Genomic DNA, 20,161 nt, shown 5'->3' with positions numbered 1-20,161 from the left:
ATTTTATACATCTAGAACAAGCTTGAATTTCAATCCGGGTAAGGGAAGTTTATATGTTTAATTTATACTGTTTGATTTATGATCTGAGATGCATGTATGGAAAGCATGATGTTTGAGTATTTAGAAACGTTTACTGATATGGAATATGATTTCTGGTTTGTTTTGCATGTGTGAAAAATATGAAGTTGAGTTGTTAGAAATGATCACTGATATCTGATATGCATTCTGGTTTGGATGAATCTGTCATGAACTGATACGGCTTGTATGAATTATATTTGATGTTGAATTTGTTTTAAATGCATGTTGAGTTGATTATGGATGAATGGAGAATGGCTATTGTGTGGTTGGAATGATTTTAAATGTTGAAATCTGCATGATGATGATGTTTGAAGGGAATTAAACCTGAAATGGAAGTATAAAGTTGGAAAATGGAAATCTGGAAAAATTCTGCTAAGTGTGAAAAATCTAAATTTTCTAATCCTTCTCTGTTGCTAAAAGGACGTTCGTCACTGTACGGTCTTAGACCGTTCGGTTTTTGGTTAACATGACTTAGATTGGAATTCATTCATTTGGAATGAATTCTGCTCAAGAACGAGCGTCCCCCAATTGAGTGAATGAGCGTTCGTTCTGCTCAATATAGATCAATATTTAAAACTTTATAAATAAGTGACGTTCGGTCTTAAGTCGAGCGTTCGTCCTCAATGACGTTCGGCCTCATGTCGAGCGTTCGTCCTTATTGTTGTTCGACCTTATGTCGAACGTTAGTTTTAGAGAGCGTTCGTCCTTATACTGAACGTTCGTCCAAAGTTGGCGTTCGGTCCTATACCGAAACGCTCGTCCTATAAAGCGCTTGGGTTATAACCAGCGTTAGTGCTGATTCGTGCTTTGTCATTGACCTAGCGTTCGTCCACAGCAGGGTTCGGTTTCTAACTGAACGCTCGTCCTTATTATTGAATTCTGAGCGAACGTAATTGACGTTCGTCCAAAGTAAATTTCTGAACGTTCATTCATTGACAGTAAGAGTTGTTTCTGTACTTTAAATATTCTGGTTATTTATCTAAGTTATTCTGTAAGATAATTATTTCTTTTGATTCAACCTAAAGTTCTTGTACTCAACATCTTCTAAGTATTATTCTGAACTTCTAAATTCAATCTCATCTAAATTCTTTAAGAATTCTTAATGTCCATCAGTGAATAAGAGTTCGTTTCTTTTGTTCAGAAACGTGAAATCAAAGGTTCTGTAATAAGTTCGTTTTATTTGAGTAAAGAATGCATGACGTTAATGTTAAGAGAGTGGAACACAGAATGAAAATGTGAAAATGAGAAATGTTTAATGTGGACGAATGATATGTTGAACGAATTATTGGAATTGGATTTTTACGAGCGTTCCAGGGAGGAACGTCTCTTATATGATTGAATATTGAATTGTTAAGGTATGACTGTGGTTAGTTAATGCTGGCTTGGTCCATCCTGATATTCCGTGATACACCTCTTCAAGTAGAAGGGGGTAGTCATGCGTGGGAATGGCAGGAGGTCCTTAGTCCATAAGTTAACATGGGCGACGTAAGAACGGACTTACCTTGAGTGGCAGCTGTTTGGTGTTACCCAGTTACTACACCACTCGGGTGCAAGGACGCCTGTAACTACATGGTTCATACAGTCCGGACGGTCTGTCTTATTATATGCCTTTATATGATTATTATTTGATGAATTACATGCTGTATGTGTGTTTAGAAATGTAACTGTATGTGTTGATTGTATAAATTAAATATTATAAGCTTACCCTTGCATTTTCCATTGTGTTGTCTACTGTACATGTATACTCCGTCTTGTCAAATGCAATGATCATCCGTTGTGGATGTGAGCAGATGGTGGTACATCCCTTGAAGCAATGCTGGAAGAAGAAAATTTGGACGACCCCAATCTGGTTGAAGTTGAAGTAAAGGCCGAGCCTTAGAGTGCTCGTTTGATTTAGGCTGTACATGTTAGCATAGTTATAACGTTCGGCCACCTATTTTGTAAGGCCGTTCGTCTTATTCATCTCTGATTGTATTTTGGTGCACGTTAGTTTATGTATTTAAGAGCGTTCACTCTTGGTTTTATTGTATGCGTTTACACGCGTCCGCTGTACTGATGCCGTTAGGCTTTTCAATCCAGTTTTAAATGCAAAGACTGTTTGTGATTACTGTTAATTGTAATTAATTCTGAATTATAGTGATTACTGTATTTTGGGATGTTACAAAATTAGTTTTATGTTTTTCTCTTAATTCTTTAGTTTTATAAAATTTTAGTTAAAAAGAGGTTTTTAGGTGTAATTTTTAGCTTTTGTTAATAATTAGGAAATTAGTATTTTTCTGAAATTCTTTCAATAAAAATGTTTTGTTTTAATTGCATAATTTCTCTTTTTTTTCTTAATTGTTTGATTTTTTAGAGATTGGAATAACATTTGGACCATAATAGAAGTTGATTGAGAGGTGTTGAATTGAAATGAGCTGCTGGATTAAATTTGGGCCGCTGTTTTGGGCCACTGTTTTAACATTAAGCTGCTGCAAGTAAAATTGAAGGCAGCGCTGGCCTGCTACAATGGTGCTGCAATTGGAAGACTGCTGCTGATTGGATAATTGGGCTGCGAATGCTGGTATGGGCTTAAGCTAGGGCTTGTGCGAGAGAAGGGAGAAGAAAAGCTCTCGCCACTTACCCAAAGAAGAACCTGACCGGTGAAGCTGAAGACGTGACCGGAGCGCGATCCTCGCCAGAGAAGAAGTTGACCGAAGCTTAAGTGGATCGGAGGGTTTGAAGAGCAAAGCTTTTGGAGACCGTTGGATCAAGGTGAAGCTCGAAGCGTCATAGCAAGGTTTCCCCTCTCCCATTTTTCTTTTCCCCCTTCCTTTTCTCTTTTCGTTTTTGACCCTATATAAAGGGCCTTCACCATGTAAATAGGGAGATATAGAGAACACTTCTTCATATACTTTTGAGATACATTTTCAGACGCTCTGTAGATTAGGGTTTTTACGCTTTTCTTAGAGTAGAGATATTGTTCTTGTTTCTGGATTTTGCTGAGACAATTGCGAGAGTGACAGTCGCGAGAATATTGGTGACTTCCGATATAGTTGTAATCTTCTTTTCATATTAATAAAGTTCTATTTCGTATTCTCGTTTGTGTTGAGATTGTTCTGTGTTCTTGATTTCTGCCATTGTTATGTTTTGAGAAAATGATTTGGATTCTGATTCTCTGCAATTTTATGATTTCTTTCGGAATTAAATGTCTCCATAGTGAGCATTTTTCATGGAGATGTCTTCTCGAGACAGAGAAAAGTCCAATGCATAAAAATTGATTCAAATTTGTGTTTCTTGAATTTGTTTGTGAATTTTAGATTGATGAATAGGCTAATGAACCTTGATTGGAAAAATGAGTGGAAAGAGTCAAATTAAAGTTCTGAAATATGAACTAGAATACCCTGGATTGGGATTCACATTATCATGATGTCTTCTTGAGAACTCTAAGCACTCTTTTATTCATATCAATGTACATTCACCTATGAAATCAATTCTGTCTTTGCTTTTGATAGTGATAGTTGAAGTTCAGTTTGAGTTTTGATGTTCCAGTTGTTTACTTTGAGTATTTTAGAATTTATGATCTGCTTTACTTCTGTTTCAGCCTTTACATTCTTGTTGATATGATGCTTTTCAATCTTGAGTTTTAAGTTCTTTTCAATTTGGTTTTATTTCTGATTTTGTTCCAGTTTTAGTATATAGGTTTTGTTTTGGATATAAATAGGTTTAATCTCTTCATCACTTTAGCTTAGGTTTTATTTCTTTATTTTCTTCCTTCTTTTATTTTAAAATAGATTATAGTTTCGCTTTTCTTAATTTTTTAATTTCTGTGTTTTCATTTTAAATGTCCCCACCTGTTTAGTAGTAGTTAGTAAGTAAATAATTAGTAAATAAATACAAGACTTAACTCTACATTTTAAAACTTAATTTTGTTGAGTCCTAGGATTGATATTCTGGTTGCCCTATGCTACATTAGTGGGACCAGATTTTGTTCTGATTTTAGGCGACAAAAATAAGTTTAACAAATGGTGCCGTTGCCGGGGACTCGGCGAGTTAAGTCTTAGAGTGTTAGGTTAGTCTTGTTTAGGCTTGTTTTCTTGATTTTATTTCTGTTTTGTGTTCATATATGTTCCTTTTTAGTTTAGGATCTGTTTGTTTTGTTTTCATTTTTGTATATTAGGATCTGTTCTGCAGAGTAGAAATTGTGAATATAGCTTGTATAGATTTTCTTTTCTTTCAATTCTTTTGTTGAATTCTGTGATAGAGGCTTTATTGGTCTGATTGGTTTTTATCTTGTGAGCAATTGTTAAGCATGGATCACTCCTCTGCATATGGTAATTTCTCATTTCCTTATAATGCTCAACCACCAAGATTTGACATGTTTTATGAGCCTATTCCTGAGGTTTTTATGCAGCCAGCCAATCAAGCTTTCCAGCAGCAACCACCACATTGTTTTCAACCATATCATGAGCAACCACCCTTGCAAGTGCAGCAGCAGCTGCCACACGTATACTGGGACCAATATGCTGAACCAGAGCAGGAGAATTTCCTGTCGGAACAGCCATGGCAGCCATCTTTTTTCCATTATGATGCACCAGAGCAAGAGGAAATTCATTCAGAACAGCCATGGCAGCCACAATTCTGTGATCAGTGGCAACAGGGGATTCCAGCGTATGAACTTCAAGGACTAACCAATCAAGTGGCTGAGTTAGTAGCTGTAGTCAACAAGTTGACTGGGAGAGTTGAAAAGGAGAAAGAGGCAGCAACCAATGAAGCACCACTGATGGTAGCTGTTACCCCAGAGTTTCAAGTGATTAAGTGTCCAACCACCTCTGTAATTGTATACGCTAATCCTTCTTTCACTGATTCAGATTCTGTTTTAATTTCTGTTAATGATAGTTCCAATTCTCTGATGAGTGGTGATTGTATGAATGCATCTGTTGATTCTGAATCTGTATATGAACTTTATGTTGGTGATGAGAGTACTGAACCTCATTCTGAAATTGATTGTATTGTTGATTTGAACTCTGATTTTAAAATTGAACCTGCTGAGCTTGAAGTACAAATTGATTTCAGAAAGTCCAAAGAGTATTTGAAAAAAATGAGGGAAGCTGCCAACCATGTTTTGGTGCTTCAGTACTATGAAATGGACTTTTATGCTGATGTATGTGATCCTAAAATTGATTTGACTACGTTTGATCAAATGCTTGATGTGCCTGTAGAGGTTGTTGATTTTAGTCCTTGCTTTGATCATTCTAATATCACAAATTCAGTATTTAACATTGATAGAGTTCATATACCTGCATCTAGTGTTTTTTATGATTGCACAGATTTAAATGCACTTCTTGATGATGAATCAGGTGCTCATGATGATAGATATGTAGTTTTTGATGATGTGAAAGTTGATATGACTGATTTTGAAAATGCCTGTACTGATTTAGGATTAGAACTTGAACTTGAGTTTGCTGGGTTCTTAAACTCTTCAGAACTGAGTAATGAAAAACTCACTGGTTGTACATGCCTTGGGGGTGGTTGTGAAGTTTGTGAAGAAATCAGTTCTGCCATATGTTCTGCTTCTAACTATTTTGCAGGCGCCAAAGAAGAGATCATTATGTTCAAGCTGGATGGAAATGACCTTGATGAGGTAGCTAGTGATCAGAGAACACAGGTTTATTCTGAACTTAGCATTCCCATAGAATTCTCTAAGGTTCAATATGAATTTAATGCTTTGGATCTGTTTAAAGTTGAACCCATAGAACCTGCTCCAGATTATGTTCCTGTTATGCCTGCACACAGTCATATTTTAGATTCAGCCTGTTCCATTGGAAATATTGACATGCCTTATGCTGTTTCAGAGTTATGCACTGGTTTTGACATTATTCCAGTTGATGATAGCTTCACAATAGGTGTTCATTTAGCTGCTGATTTGATAGATGCTAGTGAGGTCATTTTTGAGGAGCCAGTACAGGTTGATTTTAAATTTGAGCTTCCTGTCTGTTTAGGTGAGGTACAAACTAGCTTTGATAATCTTATGGATGAGAAAACCTTGCCAGATATTCTTGCTGTTATACCTGATTGTACTGAAAAGCTGGATGAAATTTGTGTTGTAGAACATATTGATATTTCTGATGATTTTTATGATGTGTGCATTGGTCTGGACAACAATTTTGAGGATAACTTTATGGACTGTGTTGAGTTCACTATGGATTTTGTTGTTATTACTAAGGAAGAGCCAACACAGGTGTTGTTTAACCTTGAAATTCTAGTTGTCTTATCTGAGTTTCCTTTGCAGTTTAGCTCATTTGATTGCCTATGCATAGATCCTTTAGAGCCTGTTGTTAACACTGCAGTAGTTATTGATTCTAAGGTTCTTAGAGCACCATTTGAGATTGAATGTATCCATACCCCTACTGTTTGCACTGATAATATTTTTCCCACCTTTGATGCATTGGTTCTTCATGAGAATGATCTTGATTTCAGTTTTAACAAAGCTGAAATGTTTGATGATTCACTGATGAACATTGACTTTGATTTTGCTGTTGCAGCTGACATTACTAATATTGCCACTCATCCAAAGGAAGCTGCAGACACAAAGGAAGTGGTCATGAATGCAAGAGAAGGTATAAATGATGCTCAAAGAGCCTGGAATTTGCAAAATCAACAGCAAAGGCATGAGGAGATCTGGTTGCTGCAGCTGAAAGCATTGAATGGAGAACTGATGATGCTAAAGCAGAGAGCTGGGAAGGAGCTAATGCACATCTTGGCTGACAATGGAGAAAATCCAATAAGCTCTTTCTTGTCCCTTCCTTTAAATAGTAGTTATAGGTCTTTTATAGTAGTTTACATAGCTTTAAGTAGCATAATAAATAGTAGGGTAGATAATATGTTGTTTTTCATAAAAATAAAAAGAATTAACTTTGATTTGTGGCCAATCTGAATAAGTTCTTTGCCTCTTTAGTTTTGTAGTTTTACTTTTAAGTCTTGTTTCTGTTCTTGTTCAATTGCTGTTTTTTTTGTGTTTTTCAGTTTCTATTCTTGTACATATCTGTTGCTGTTTGATCTGAGTATGTTTTTGTTGATTAGAAAACCTTACTCACTCACACATTGAGGGCAATGTGCCTCTTAAGTGTGGGGGGTGAGGGGTTGTAGTTAAAATTTTTGCTTTTACTTTGATAGATGTGTTTAGTATCTGTTTTAGCAATAAAATAGGGGTATTTTTTTCTGAACTGTTTTTCTCTTAGTTTAGGTCTGGTTTGGTTTATAAATCCCTAGAGTAGTTTACTATTCTTTCTTTAGTCTGTAAATACTTACTCTTGTTACTGATCTGTTTTAGTTTAGTTGTTAGTTTTGTTGATAATAGTTCTCAGGTCTTTTAAAGTTCATTCATTTTCTGGTTTATGTTGTTTTAGCTTAGGTTCTTTTGCTGTTTTTTAATCTGTTTTAGAACTTATTTTAGGTCCCTTTTCTTGGCTTATTTCTATTATTTTGTTTTCCTTATGCTAGTTTCTTGCTCTGTTTTAGTTCTTCATTAGTTTCTATTCTTCATTTTATTTTCATGCTTTGCTTCAAGTTTTAATTAGGATTCTTTTCATAATTTGGTTCTATTTTCTTTCTGCTACTGTTTTTGAAATTTTTCTGAATCTGTTTAGCTTTCTTTTTGTCAATTCTCTATTCTGGTTATATTGCATATGTCAGGTAGCTTATAGGAATAGTTTAGGTTTATCTTCTGTCAATATATTAGGTAGTTTAGGACTGATTCCAGGTTCCTTTTATTTCTCTAACCTTTGTTTCTATTCTTTTAGATTCTGTTTTATGCTTATCTTCATTCTTTGGTGATGTCATTCAAATTTTAGCTTTATTTCCTTAGATTAGAATTGTCAAGAGTAGACTTAGCTTTGGATTTGGGCAGAAGTAGTTCTAGCATTAATTTTTACAGTCTTTCGTTCATTTCAATTCAGTAATTTTTACATAGGATGAGTAGCAAGTCAGTTTTAACAAATTTTAAACCCTTGAGAGATTTTGGGCCAGTTTTTGTCTTTCTTGTGTGATAACATGCATGTTTAATTGTCATTCTGATTTTGCATTGATTCTTTGTGATGTGCTCGCTCTTGGTAACTTTAAATGTGATCTAGGCATCCTTCATTTTTCCAGTTTAGCTTATCCATTTCATTCCTTACCATTGCACCTTATATTGAGCTTTAGTTTTTTTTTTTCTTTGGTTTTCATCCATTTCAAGCCATTTCCCCCAACCAATCATTCCTTAGAGACTCGTGAGATGTAGGGAGAAGTCTAGAACTTGGTGAGTGCATGAAAAAGAGTGAGGCCAGAAGTGAAAAAGAAAAAAAAATGTGTTGAAAAAAAATCTGGTTTGGTTGAAAAAGAAAGAAACAGGTTTGGAAATGAGAAAAATCAGAAAAAGAAATTGAAAAAGAGACCTGAAATGAATGAAATAGAAAGAGAACCAGAGAAAAAGAAAGAAAAAATCATCTGGCCAAAGTCTGAGAAAAATAGTATGTTCTGAGTTCTAGTTTTATCCCTTTTTCTTCACATTTCTCTACTCATTTCAGTTCCCATTCTTTTCTGTTTTTCCATTTCATTCCATGAACATTACAAGCCAATTAAAGACCTATTGATTTAGAGAAGCCTTGAGTCAAGCATTGTCATTTAGAGTCTTTTCAAAGTTGTGAATGGTAGTTGGCATGACATGATTGAGTGAAACAGGATTACATACTGTATTTTGTTTGATTGATTGAAATATACTGTATTTTGTTAGGAATGTAAATCTAGAATCACAACTGATTTAACTGTCATTAGACAGTTTACTTTTTGTACATATATACTGCTGACTTCAATAAGAAAATTAATCGTTTTCTCTAAATCTTTTGCATCTCTGTTTTCATTGCCTATCTCTCTCGGTTCCGCTTTTCCAAAATATCTTCCTCTCTTCTCTGATAAGCTGCCACTCTAACAGTGGTATCAGAGCTTACAGGTTTCGAATCTGGGAGGAGTAGTCAAGTAAAGAAACTCTGCAGCAAAATAGATTTTACGCTGAAGTATGGCAGGGATGATCCAAAGTAACCTACCGGTATTCGACGGAAAGAATTTCGAAGATTGGTGCGTAAAGATGGATGCTATATTGGGCTTCCATGAGATCGATGAAATTGTCAAAGATGGGTTTAAAGATCCTGCAAAGAGTGCTACAGATGAAGAAAAGAAAGCGTATAAAGAGAACAGAAAATTAGACTGCAAAGCACGCATGATCTTGCATCAATGCATCTCGACGGCGATATTCCAAAAGGTGTCAAAGGCGACAACGGCCAAAGAAACATGGGAGATGTTACAAGATGGGTACAGAACTGCTGGAAATATAAAGGAGATTAAGCTACAGTCACTACGGCGGCAGTATGAGCTCCTGAACATGGGGGAACAAGAAACCATTCAAGGGTACATCGGCAGGATCCAAGTAATTGTCAACGCAATGCGTGCATGCGACAAAGTTGTCAAGGACAAGAAGATAGTTCATAAGATCTTGCGTACGTTAACGCCCCAGTATGACCACATTGTTGTGGCGATTGTAGAAAGTAGAGATTTGGAGAAAATGAAAGTCGAGGAGTTGCAAAACTCACTTGAAGCTCACGAACAGAGACTGCTAGAAAGGAAAGCCGCAGAACAAGATGCAACACAGATCAGCCAAGCATTACAAGCCAAAATACAAAAGGGTCGTGGATTTGGTAGAGGAAGAGGCAGAATGCGAGGTGGTCGTGGAGGCCGAAACGGAGGAAGGTCCGCTAATAACCAAGATCAGAACAAAGATGACGTTAACTATGATCAAAAGGAAGGAAACTTCAGAGGAAGAGGTGGCAGAAGAAATGTCGACAGAAGAAACGTGCAATGTTTCACATGTAGTAAATTGGGCCATTATTCGTCTGAATGCTGGCATAATGAAAACACCAAGAAAGAGAAGAATGACGAAGCTAATCTAGTGAAAGACGAACAAGAATCAGATTCTGATCACGTAGTGCTAATGACTGTTACAACGCAAGGAAGAAATACTGATGAGAATCTGATTAATCAAAGAAAACAAGTACTTGAGACAAGCGAAGTTGAAGACAACTGCACAAAGAATGCTGCAGAAAGAGAATACGTGTCTCTTGCTGGGAAGACGAGCCATGCAAATGAGGGATCATCGTGGTATTTGGATATAGGGTGTTCCAACCACATGACAGGAAATCGAAATTGGCTGATCGATCTTGATACTAGTGTTAAAAGCATAATACGGTTCGCTGATAATAGTACCATAAGAGCTGAAGGCACGGAAAAGGTATTGATTGCGCGCAAAGATGGAAGGCCAGTATACATGCATAATGTTCTTTACGTACCCACCATGAGAAGCAACCTCCTGAGTCTTGGTCAGTTACACGAGAAAGGATACACCATGAAAATGGAACAAGGGCACATCAAAGTGTTCGACGAAAAGCAACGAATGATACTCAAAGCTCCTATTGCCAGCAATCGCACATTTCGTGTAGATCTGAATACAGCGGAGATACAATGCATGAAAGCAACAAGTGTTGAAGGAAATTGGCTGTGGCATTATCGTTACGGGCATCTAAACTTTAGAAGCTAAAGAAAAGAAGCTTGTGAGTGGAATCTGTACGATTGAGGCACCTAAGAAAGTTTGTGAAAGTTGCACCATAGGAAAGCAAACAAGATCAGTATTCAAGAAACGTGCCTACAAGAGAGCAAGACAGCTGCTAGAAGTGGTGCATGCTGATGTATGTGGACCATTCGACGTGCATATAGACTCTATGATCCATGAAATCAAAAATTGTGATAAGTAGGGACGTGATTGTTGATGAATCTAATGTGTTCAAGTGGAACACATGTGAGACTACCCCAGATAATTCACCTAGTACTGTGATTACTACGTTGTTTAAGGAGAGAAACTATGATCAAGACACTCCGACAGTTAATACAGAGGATGTAAATAATAGGCGGTCAAAAAGAACGCGTTTCCCATCGACAAGACTGGCAGATCACGAGCTATTCCGAGACAGTGACATTACAGACACAGGTGATATATTGCATTATGCTTTACTTGCAGGTACTGAAACCATAGCATGGGAGAAAGCTATCAAAGATGATAATTGGAAGGATGCTATGATTGAGGAGATTTCAGCTATCGAGAAGAATAAAACATGGACGTTGATGGACTTACCTGCCTACAAGAAAGCCATAGAGGTGAAGTGGATATTCAAAACTAAGTACAAACCCGATGGGAGTGTGGCAAAGTTAAAAGCTAGACTAGTTGCTAAAGGATTTCTGCAACAACCTGGGATCGATTTCACTGATGTGTACGCCCCTGTTGCAAGATTGGAAACGGTGAGGATCGTGGTAGCTATTGCCAATTCAAATAATTGGAGTATCAGCCAGATGGATGTCAAATCAGCATTTCTTAATGGGGCTCTCGAAGAAGAAGTCTACGTATGTCAACCGCCTGGTTTCATCAAGAAGGACAATGAACTGAAGGTTTATAAACTTAACAAAGCTCTCTACGGTCTTCGTCAGGCACCACGAGCATGGAACAAGCATATTGACTCGTTGCTCACCAGGTATGGATTTCAAAGATGTATTGTTGAATATGGAATATATGTCAAGTTCTGTGATCAGCTAGGTACCTTGCTCATATGTCTGTACGTGGACGACCTACTGGTCACTGGAAGCTCAGTGCAAGAGATTGAAAAATTCAAAGTTATGATGAAGAATGATATGGAGATGAGAGACCTTGGCTTCTTGGGATACTTCCTTGGATTGGAGTTTATACAAACCAAAGAGGGAGTACATATGAATCAAAAGAAATATATTCTCGAAACTCTGGAGAGGTTCAAGTTAAAAGACTGCAACAGCGCATCAGTTCCAGTTATTGCCAACATGAAGCTCTCACTGCAGCAGGATGAAAGCAAAGTAGATGCAACGCTATACAGACAGATAGTCGGGACACTCCGCTACATCTGTAACAGCAGGCCAGACATAAGCTTTGGTGTGGGTCTCATCAGCCGTTACATGCATGATCCCAGACAATCGCACATGACAGCTGCAAAACACATCCTTCGATACTTGAAAGGTACCTTAGACTACGGAATTTACTTTCCCAGAAAAATTGATAGCACTACCAACATCTTGGAGGCATGGTGTGACGCGGACTGGAGCGGTGATCTTGTAGACAGGAAGAGTACTTACGGGTATTTGTTCAAGCTTATGGGAGCCCCCATCTCATGGTGTTCTAAGAAGCAGACAGTCGTGGCACTCTCATCGTGTGAAGCCGAATACATCTCAGCAGCAGAGACTGCCTGTCAATGCACTTGGATAGAAGCCATTTTGCAAGAGCTAAAGATCAAGCATCACGGACCAACATGCTTAAGGATAGACAACAAATCAGCTATTAATCTAACCAAAAACCCAATATCTCATGGACGGAGCAAGCACATCGAAACAAAATTTCACTATCTCAGAGAACGGGTCAGCGAAGGAAAACTGGAACTGATCTACTGCAACACGGATGAACAGGAAGCTGATATATTCACTGTTTCGGTGTACATTTTCCTGCGTGTCTTTACTGTTCTTGGCTGTTTGGGTTGCTTGCTGATCTTCAATTGTTGTTCTTCATATTCGCCAAAGGAGGGGAGGAGGTACCTGCAAAGATACTCCGACGCTCAAGTCAGATATGAATTATGGAGCTGAAGCTCTCAGGAGAATTGGAGAATGATTATGATACTGCTCTGAAATATTATTCAGGATCTCTAGAGCCTAAAGAGAACGTACCTGGACTTTGGTCCTGTCACTGTATTTATAAGCAAAATAAAAATAACCACCTTACCTAAAAATGTGGCTAATGGCTTTGACAAATATCTTAACTGTCTAAAATATCTAAGATATTTATGTTATTACATAAATATCCTTACTACATAACATTCACGAAAGCCCTACGACAGAATAGATTTGAAAAGCTTAGAAGATCACTTGGAATTAGGTCTCTTAGTGATTTAGATTTAAGAGGGAGTGTTAGGAATGTAAATCTAGAACACAACTGATTTAACTGTCATTAGACAGTTTACTTTTTGTACATATATACTGCTGACTTCAATAAGAAAATTAATCGTTTTTTCTAAATCTTTTGCATCTCTGTTTTCATTGCCTGTCTCTCTCGGTTCCGCTTTTCCAAAATATCTTCCTCTCCTCTGATAAGCTGCCACTCTAACATATTTGATGCAAATCTGGAAATTTGGGGATGAAAAATGGGGTTTCTGCGTTTCTGGAAACTCTGGTGCGATTCTGCAGAATTCTGCAGAAACGGGCGTACGTCCAATTTTGGTCAAAATGGGACGTTCGTCCAAATGGCTCGACCAAACAGTGGTCGGCCAAAATCTGTGGAGCGTTCGGTCTTGTGTTAGCGAGCGTTCGGGTTCGTCCTTCATAGTGAGTTTAACGTTCGGTTGATATTTAGTACCGTTCGGTTACAATTGGCTTTAGTACCGTTCGCACAGGCTTGATTTAATACTGTTCGGTTAAAGTGTTCATATGGTACTGGATTAAGTGATGACCGTTCGGTCAGGATTCTAAACGATCGTTCAGTACCTTAGGTATTCGACATAGTTCTCTAGGGATTCGATCCATACTCAAAACGTTCGTCCCTGTGGTGTTCAATTTAATAGTGGTTAATTTGAGTTTTGGTCTCGGTGTACTACTAATTGTATGCGTTCGGTCTTAAATTCATAGGCTTCAATCTTGAGCTTTCGGTCTTTGTGAAATAGTGGTCGTAGGCGTTCGTCTTTCAATTGGTATCCTCCGAAATTGATATTTAGCGTTCGGTCTGGGTTCTGTATTAGAAATTATAAGCGTTCGGTTTTGTGGTAATACTGATTTTAAGCGTTCATCATAAAGTGTTAGTTTCAGGAAGTGATCCTGAGCGTTCGTTTTGATAAATTAGTGATTGTAGTCATTCGTTTAAGTTGGTATTCTTAGGTTTGTATCTTGAGGGTTCAGTTATGGTTTAATTCTGATTGTGAGCGTTCGGTTTTTGTTCGATTCTGTTTGTGAGCGTTCGGTCTTGGCTTGATTCTGATTGTGAGCGTTCGGTCTTGGCTTGATTCTGATTGTGAGCGTTCGGTCTTGGTTTGATTCTGATTTTGAGCGTTCGGTCTTGGTTTAATTCTGATTGTTGAGCGTTCGGTCTTGATTTGATAGTCTTTAGTTTGGATCTTGAGCGTTCGGTCTTGATATCAGTAAGAAATCATTAGCGTTCGACCTAAATCGCGTATTGTGATGTTTCGATCGATAAGCGTTCAATCTGGGTGTATCAGTAATAGCTAGCGTTCGTTCTTGACCAAGTATTTTCAGTTTTCGATCGTAAGCGTTCGGTATTAATGATAGATAACGTTCGGTTTTGCTGATGTTTATTCCCAGTTAGTGATCGTTCGTAGCGAACGTTCGGTATTTGATGATGATTGATCTTTGAACGTTCGTCCAGACATTGTACGATTTTAGTGAGGTGTTCGGTTATAACGTCCAGATATATAATTATTTTTTAACACATCTAAATTTTTATATTTATTTGACATCATTTTTTTATTTTTTTTAAAAAAATACAAAAAATTTATTTTTTTATGATTATGCATTACTCATGACTAAATGAGTTGGTGTACTTCATTATGCGTTCAAAGGATGAAACTGTAAGCTGAAATTTTTTTGTTTCTTTCATCTCCTTTTCTTAGTTTGGAGACGCATCTGAAGTTCTTTAACTTTGAACTGAAAGCTAATTTTGTTTCTTCCACTTATTTCTACAGTATTCATCAGTTTCCCATTGGACGAGGATTCAACAAACGGAATTTCCTTGATCCAAAGTTGGTCAGAACAAAATAACATTGTTGGAAGTCTCCCTCAACGATTCAGAAGATAAATTTAAAATATACAAGTTCATGAAAATTTTATTATATAAACTAATTTTTGTAACGTGGAATTAAGTTTAAAGTTCGTACTGAAATACTTTACATGAAAAGACCAACACCTCCGTGCTAAAGCTAGCTACGATATCCATTTCATTTTCTTCAATTTAAACGTAGGAGATCAATCCAACAAGAGTTTAAAGAACTACAAAAATGTTAGGAAACTAAATTAAACCGCAGATGGAGAAAATCTGTGATTGTGATTGTACATGGACATTGCATTTTGACAAGACGAAAGTACATGGACAGTAGACAACACAATGGAAATGCAAGGGTAAGCTTATAATATTTAATTTATACAATCAACACATATATTTACATTTCAATTCACACATACAACATGTAACTTATCCAATAAAAATCACAGAAATACATATATAAGACAGACCGTCCGGACTGTATGAACCATGTAGTTACAAGCGTCCTTGCACCCGAGTGGTGTAGTAACTGATCAAATCTCCCAGCTGCCACTCGAGGTTAACCCTATCTGCCCGAAGTACTCAATGGACTAGGGCCTCCTGCCATTCCCACGTATGACTACCCCCTTCTACTTGAAGAGGAGTATCACGGAATATCAGGATGGACCGCGAGGCTTAACTTATCCAGGTTCATACTTTACCAAATTTCACATTCAACACATCTGAGACGTTCCTTCTTGGAACGCTCGTTAAAATCCACTTCCATTAATTCATTCAAAATATCATACGCCCATATTAACCAGTTCTCTTATTCACATTTTCATTCAGTGTTCCATTCTCGTAACATTAACAACATGCCTCCTTTAATCAAATAAGAACGAAATTATTAATGTACCTTTGTCTACACGTTTCTGAACAAAAGAAACGATCTCTTGTCCACTTACGGACGTTAAGAATACTTAAATAATTTAAATGGGATTGAGTTTAGAAGATCAGAATAATACTTAGAAAATTTTGAGTACAAAGAATTTAGGTTGAATCAAGAGGATAAATACCTTACAGGATAACTTAGATAAATAAGCGGAGTATGTTTAATTCAGAAAACAACACTTACTGTCAATGACCGAACGTTCAATAATTAACTTTGGACGAACGCCAAGTACGTTCGCTCAGAATTCAATGATAAGGACGAGCGTTCAGTTATAAAACCGAACCCTGCTTTGGACGAACGCTAGGTGTATGACCGAGCATAAATCAGAACGAACGCTTGGCAAAACCCGAGCGCTATTTGGGACGAACGCTTTGGTATAAGACCGAACGCCCTGTAGAACGAACGTTCGACATAAGGTCGAACGATATTAAGGACGAACGCTTCGGTATAAGACCGAGCGTTACTTATTCATAAAGTTTTAAATATTTAAATACTGCTGAGTTAGACGAACGCTCAGATAATTCAATTGGGGACGCTCGTTCTCGAGCAGAATTCCTTCCAAATGAAAGAATCCCAATCTAAGTTATTTTACTGAAAACCGAACGGTCTAAGACCGTACAGTGACGAGCGTCATTTATCAGAGGGGATGATTTGAAATTTCAGATCTTTCAATCTTAACAGAATTTTCCAGATTTCCAATTTTATAAACTTCATAACTTTCCTTCCAGATTTAATTCACTGTAAACATTATCATCATACAGATTTCAACATTTTAATCATTCCAACTATACAATAACCATACTCCATCCATACATAATCAAATCAACATGCATTTAAATCAAAATCAACAACATATATATAGTACATACGAGCAGTGTTCGTTCATGACAGATCAATCAAAACCAGAAATCATATCAGATATCAGCAAACGTCCATAACAGCTCGAACTTCATACTTTTCATACATGTAACTCAGATCATACAACATACAGTATAAATTAAACATATATGCTTCCCTTACCTGGTCTAGCAGTGAACGTTTAACAGTGTAACTTGATTCTTCCCAACTAGGAATTTCTACCCGACAAGCTCTTTCTTACGCTCCTCAACTAGGTTTAACCAAAGAGAACTCAGAAACTCAGATTTTATCCTTGCATGCAACTGAAACAGTGTTCCTAGAAATTCCAGAACTAGGTTATGGCTGGAAACTTACCGGTTACAGGATCAAAAGAAGTTCGGCTCAAAATGAAGCTTACTGGCCCGTGAACGTTTCTACGGTTTCAGAAAGTTGATTGGAGTTGAAAGAAGTGAGTAATGGTAGAGAGAAGATGAAAGTTCTTAGAGAGAAGCTGGAGAAGAGAAATGGCCAGGGTTTCGTGAGGAAGAAGGTGAATGCATAGAATGGAGTGAAATGTTTTCAGAGAAATTATTTTCTCTTCCTCGTCAAACGGTCGTGCACTCCCGCACTGCCACCTGGATCCCACTACAGCTTTTAGAAGCTTCTAACGTGACAGATGGCATGCGTGCATGCAGAGCTTGGTGCGTTTTTAATGCACTGAGTGTGTGTGACGTGGTGCGTGTTTCAGAGAATGATGTGGCACGGTTTTTCAGTGCACAGCAGAGATGAAATCAGAGTTGGGAGGGGGTTTTTAAGAGAATTTAAACATTGATTGTGGTGTGAATTAATTTGATTTGACACAGAATTATTATTGCTAATTATAGAGGGTTTTACAGTGATCCTCCTAATTTGGTTTGGAAGAAAGTAGACTTTAAGTCTAATTCTATCTTATAAAATCAGTTTGTAATACAAGATTTGTATTTGTTTATAAATTATAAATTGATCTTATCCTTAATTTACGTAAGAATTCCAAGACTTCCAACAAATAGTCTCTTGTCGATGAGAGTGGGTTGGCTAAATAAGTAGGGTAGGTTTCACCAGCCATGATCACAACAATCTGTGGCTCTGAAATATTAACCTTCTTTTTCTCCATCTTTGTTGCTTTCTCTTCATCACCGGCTGAGTTCGAAGCATAATAATGTTTACGATAACAACAAGCTATGATGAGTAATGCAACTGCTATGACTGCGAGCATCAGGGCTAAGCCACCAAACAGGTAAGCTATGGGAGAACTCAACTTTCTCAAACCACCTTCTTCCGATTCACTTCTTCTGCTTGAGTTCATTCTTTTGACTACTTTTTTTTACAAAGTTGTAATCTTTTTTCTTTGGAAACTGGTTTTTGATTTCTTTTTGTACTTTCAAATTTCTTCCTAAACCTCCAAATTTATCTAAAACTCCGAAATATCCTTTGACCTTTCACTAGGGTAAAAAATGTAAAGTCTAATTTCTTCCTTTTATTTTTAATACAACCCTAACTTTTTTTCACTCTCTCCATACACTGTATGTCACCCACCCCAACCTCCTGTTTCCCTTTGCTTTTCATGGCAAACTAACTCCAAGTACTTCCATTTTTATTTACTTTTTTTCTATTGTTTATATGAGGATAATATTCTCATGAGAAATTTATGCTATATTTAAATTAGATGTCTAATGTAACATCCCAAAATACAGTAATTACTATAATTTAGAATTAATTACAATTAACAGTAAAAATAAGCAGTCTTTACATTACTAAAATAGGGTTCAAAAAAACCGAACGGTTTCAGTACAACATAACGCACATAAGGCGTATACAGAGAATCTAGAACGAACGGCTTTACAAAAATTAAACAGCCGAACGTCAAAAATAAACTAACACTTAAGCTGAAAAGTAAACGAGCGGTCTAAGGCTCGGCCTTGACTTCCACCTCGACAAGATTTTCCTCTACAATGACGTCCTCCAGAGTGGCCTCGCCTTCTGCTCACATCCACACGGATGATCATTGCAAGACAGGACGAACGTACAGATACAATGGACAACACAAGGAAAACGAAAGGGTAAGCTTATATAATTTAATTCATACAAACTGCACATACAATGAACATGTCATTCCACTCAAGCACATAGTTTAACATATAACACATGTAACATCGATAAATATATATATATATATATATATATATATATATATATATATATATATATATATATATATATATATATATATATATATATATATTAGACGACCGTCCGGAATGTATGATCTGTGTAGTTACAAGCGTCCCTGCACCCAAGTGGTGTAGTAACTGGGATACACTCAACAGCTGCCACTCGAGGTTAGTCCGTTCTTACGTCGCCCATGTTAACTTATGGACTAAGGACCTCCTGCCATTCACACGCATGACTTACCCTCTCTACGTGAGAAGAGTAATCACTGAATATCAGGATGGACAGCCTGGCTTAACTTATCCACAGTCATACTTTACCAATTCAATATTCAACATATATGAGTCGTTCCTCCCTGGAACGCTCGTCCAAATCCAATATCATAATATCGATCCATATAGTGTTCACACTTTAAGTTATCATCATTCATTATCATTTTCATCGTTAGATTGAAGTGCATAAAATGACGAACGTTCAGTCCTCTGAAAATTAGGACGAACGTCCAGATAAGATACTGGATAAACAGGGAATATATAACGAACGTAATTTTCTGTTTGGTTAGTTAAATGAACTGACTCGATTGGAAGTATACTGGTACTTAGAAAAATTTCGTGATGAAGACTTGGACCCGATCTAATGTAAAAATGAGGGTCATTAATACTTAGAATTATTTTTGTAAAATTGTGCATATGGAAACCGATGTCAGTAATTGAACGAACGTAAGAAAATGAATATTTAGCAATTGAACGAACGCTAATTTATCCAAGTGATTATTCAATAATACGAGCGCTTGATATGAGACCAAGCACCGTTTATGACGAACGCTTGGTATAAGACCGAGCGCTATTTAGAACGAACGCTTGGTATAAGACCGAGCGATATTTAGAACAAACACTTGGTATAAGACCGAGCGATATTTAGAACGAACGCTTGGTATAAGACCGAGCGATATTTAGAACAAACGCTTGGTATAAGACCGAGCGATATTTAGAACGAACGCTTGGTATAAGACCGAGCGATATTTAGAACGAACGCTTGGTATAAGACCGAGCGATACTTATTTTTAGTTTAAGGTATACGACATCTCTATGCTGAGTCGAATGCTCAAACATAGTAATTCGAATGGGGACGCTCGTTCTAGGTTAGAATTCTTTCCGAATGAAGGAATTCCATTTTAAGTAAATTTCAGGGAAACCGAACGGTATAAGACC

The 20,161-nt window shown here is 37.1% G+C and overlaps 2 protein-coding genes across 2 annotated transcripts; both read left to right on the top strand.

The window, feature by feature from the left end:
- The first annotated feature begins 4,896 nt into the window (after positions 1 to 4,896).
- On the top strand, positions 4,897 to 7,025 carry LOC148203769 (uncharacterized). The gene has a single exon (XM_088108003.1). The coding sequence runs from the start codon at positions 4,967 to 4,969 to the stop codon at positions 6,989 to 6,991; it is 2,025 nt and encodes a 674-aa protein (XP_087964129.1). The 5' UTR covers positions 4,897 to 4,966; the 3' UTR covers positions 6,992 to 7,025.
- Positions 7,026 to 9,178: 2,153 nt separating this feature from the next.
- On the top strand, positions 9,179 to 10,681 carry LOC148203768 (uncharacterized). Its single transcript, XM_088107743.1, has one exon. It carries the CDS (start codon positions 9,179 to 9,181, stop codon positions 10,679 to 10,681), a length of 1,503 nt encoding a protein of 500 aa, XP_087963869.1.
- Positions 10,682 to 20,161: the final 9,480 nt, after the last annotated feature.

Source organism: Vigna umbellata, chromosome 2 (assembly GCF_029865625.1).
Source record: "Vigna umbellata cultivar VRB3 chromosome 2, Vumbellata_1.0, whole genome shotgun sequence".
NCBI classification, from domain to species: domain Eukaryota; kingdom Viridiplantae; phylum Streptophyta; class Magnoliopsida; order Fabales; family Fabaceae; genus Vigna; species Vigna umbellata.
Note: the sequence above shows the minus strand (reverse complement) of the source record. Positions and strands in the feature narration are given on the sequence as shown.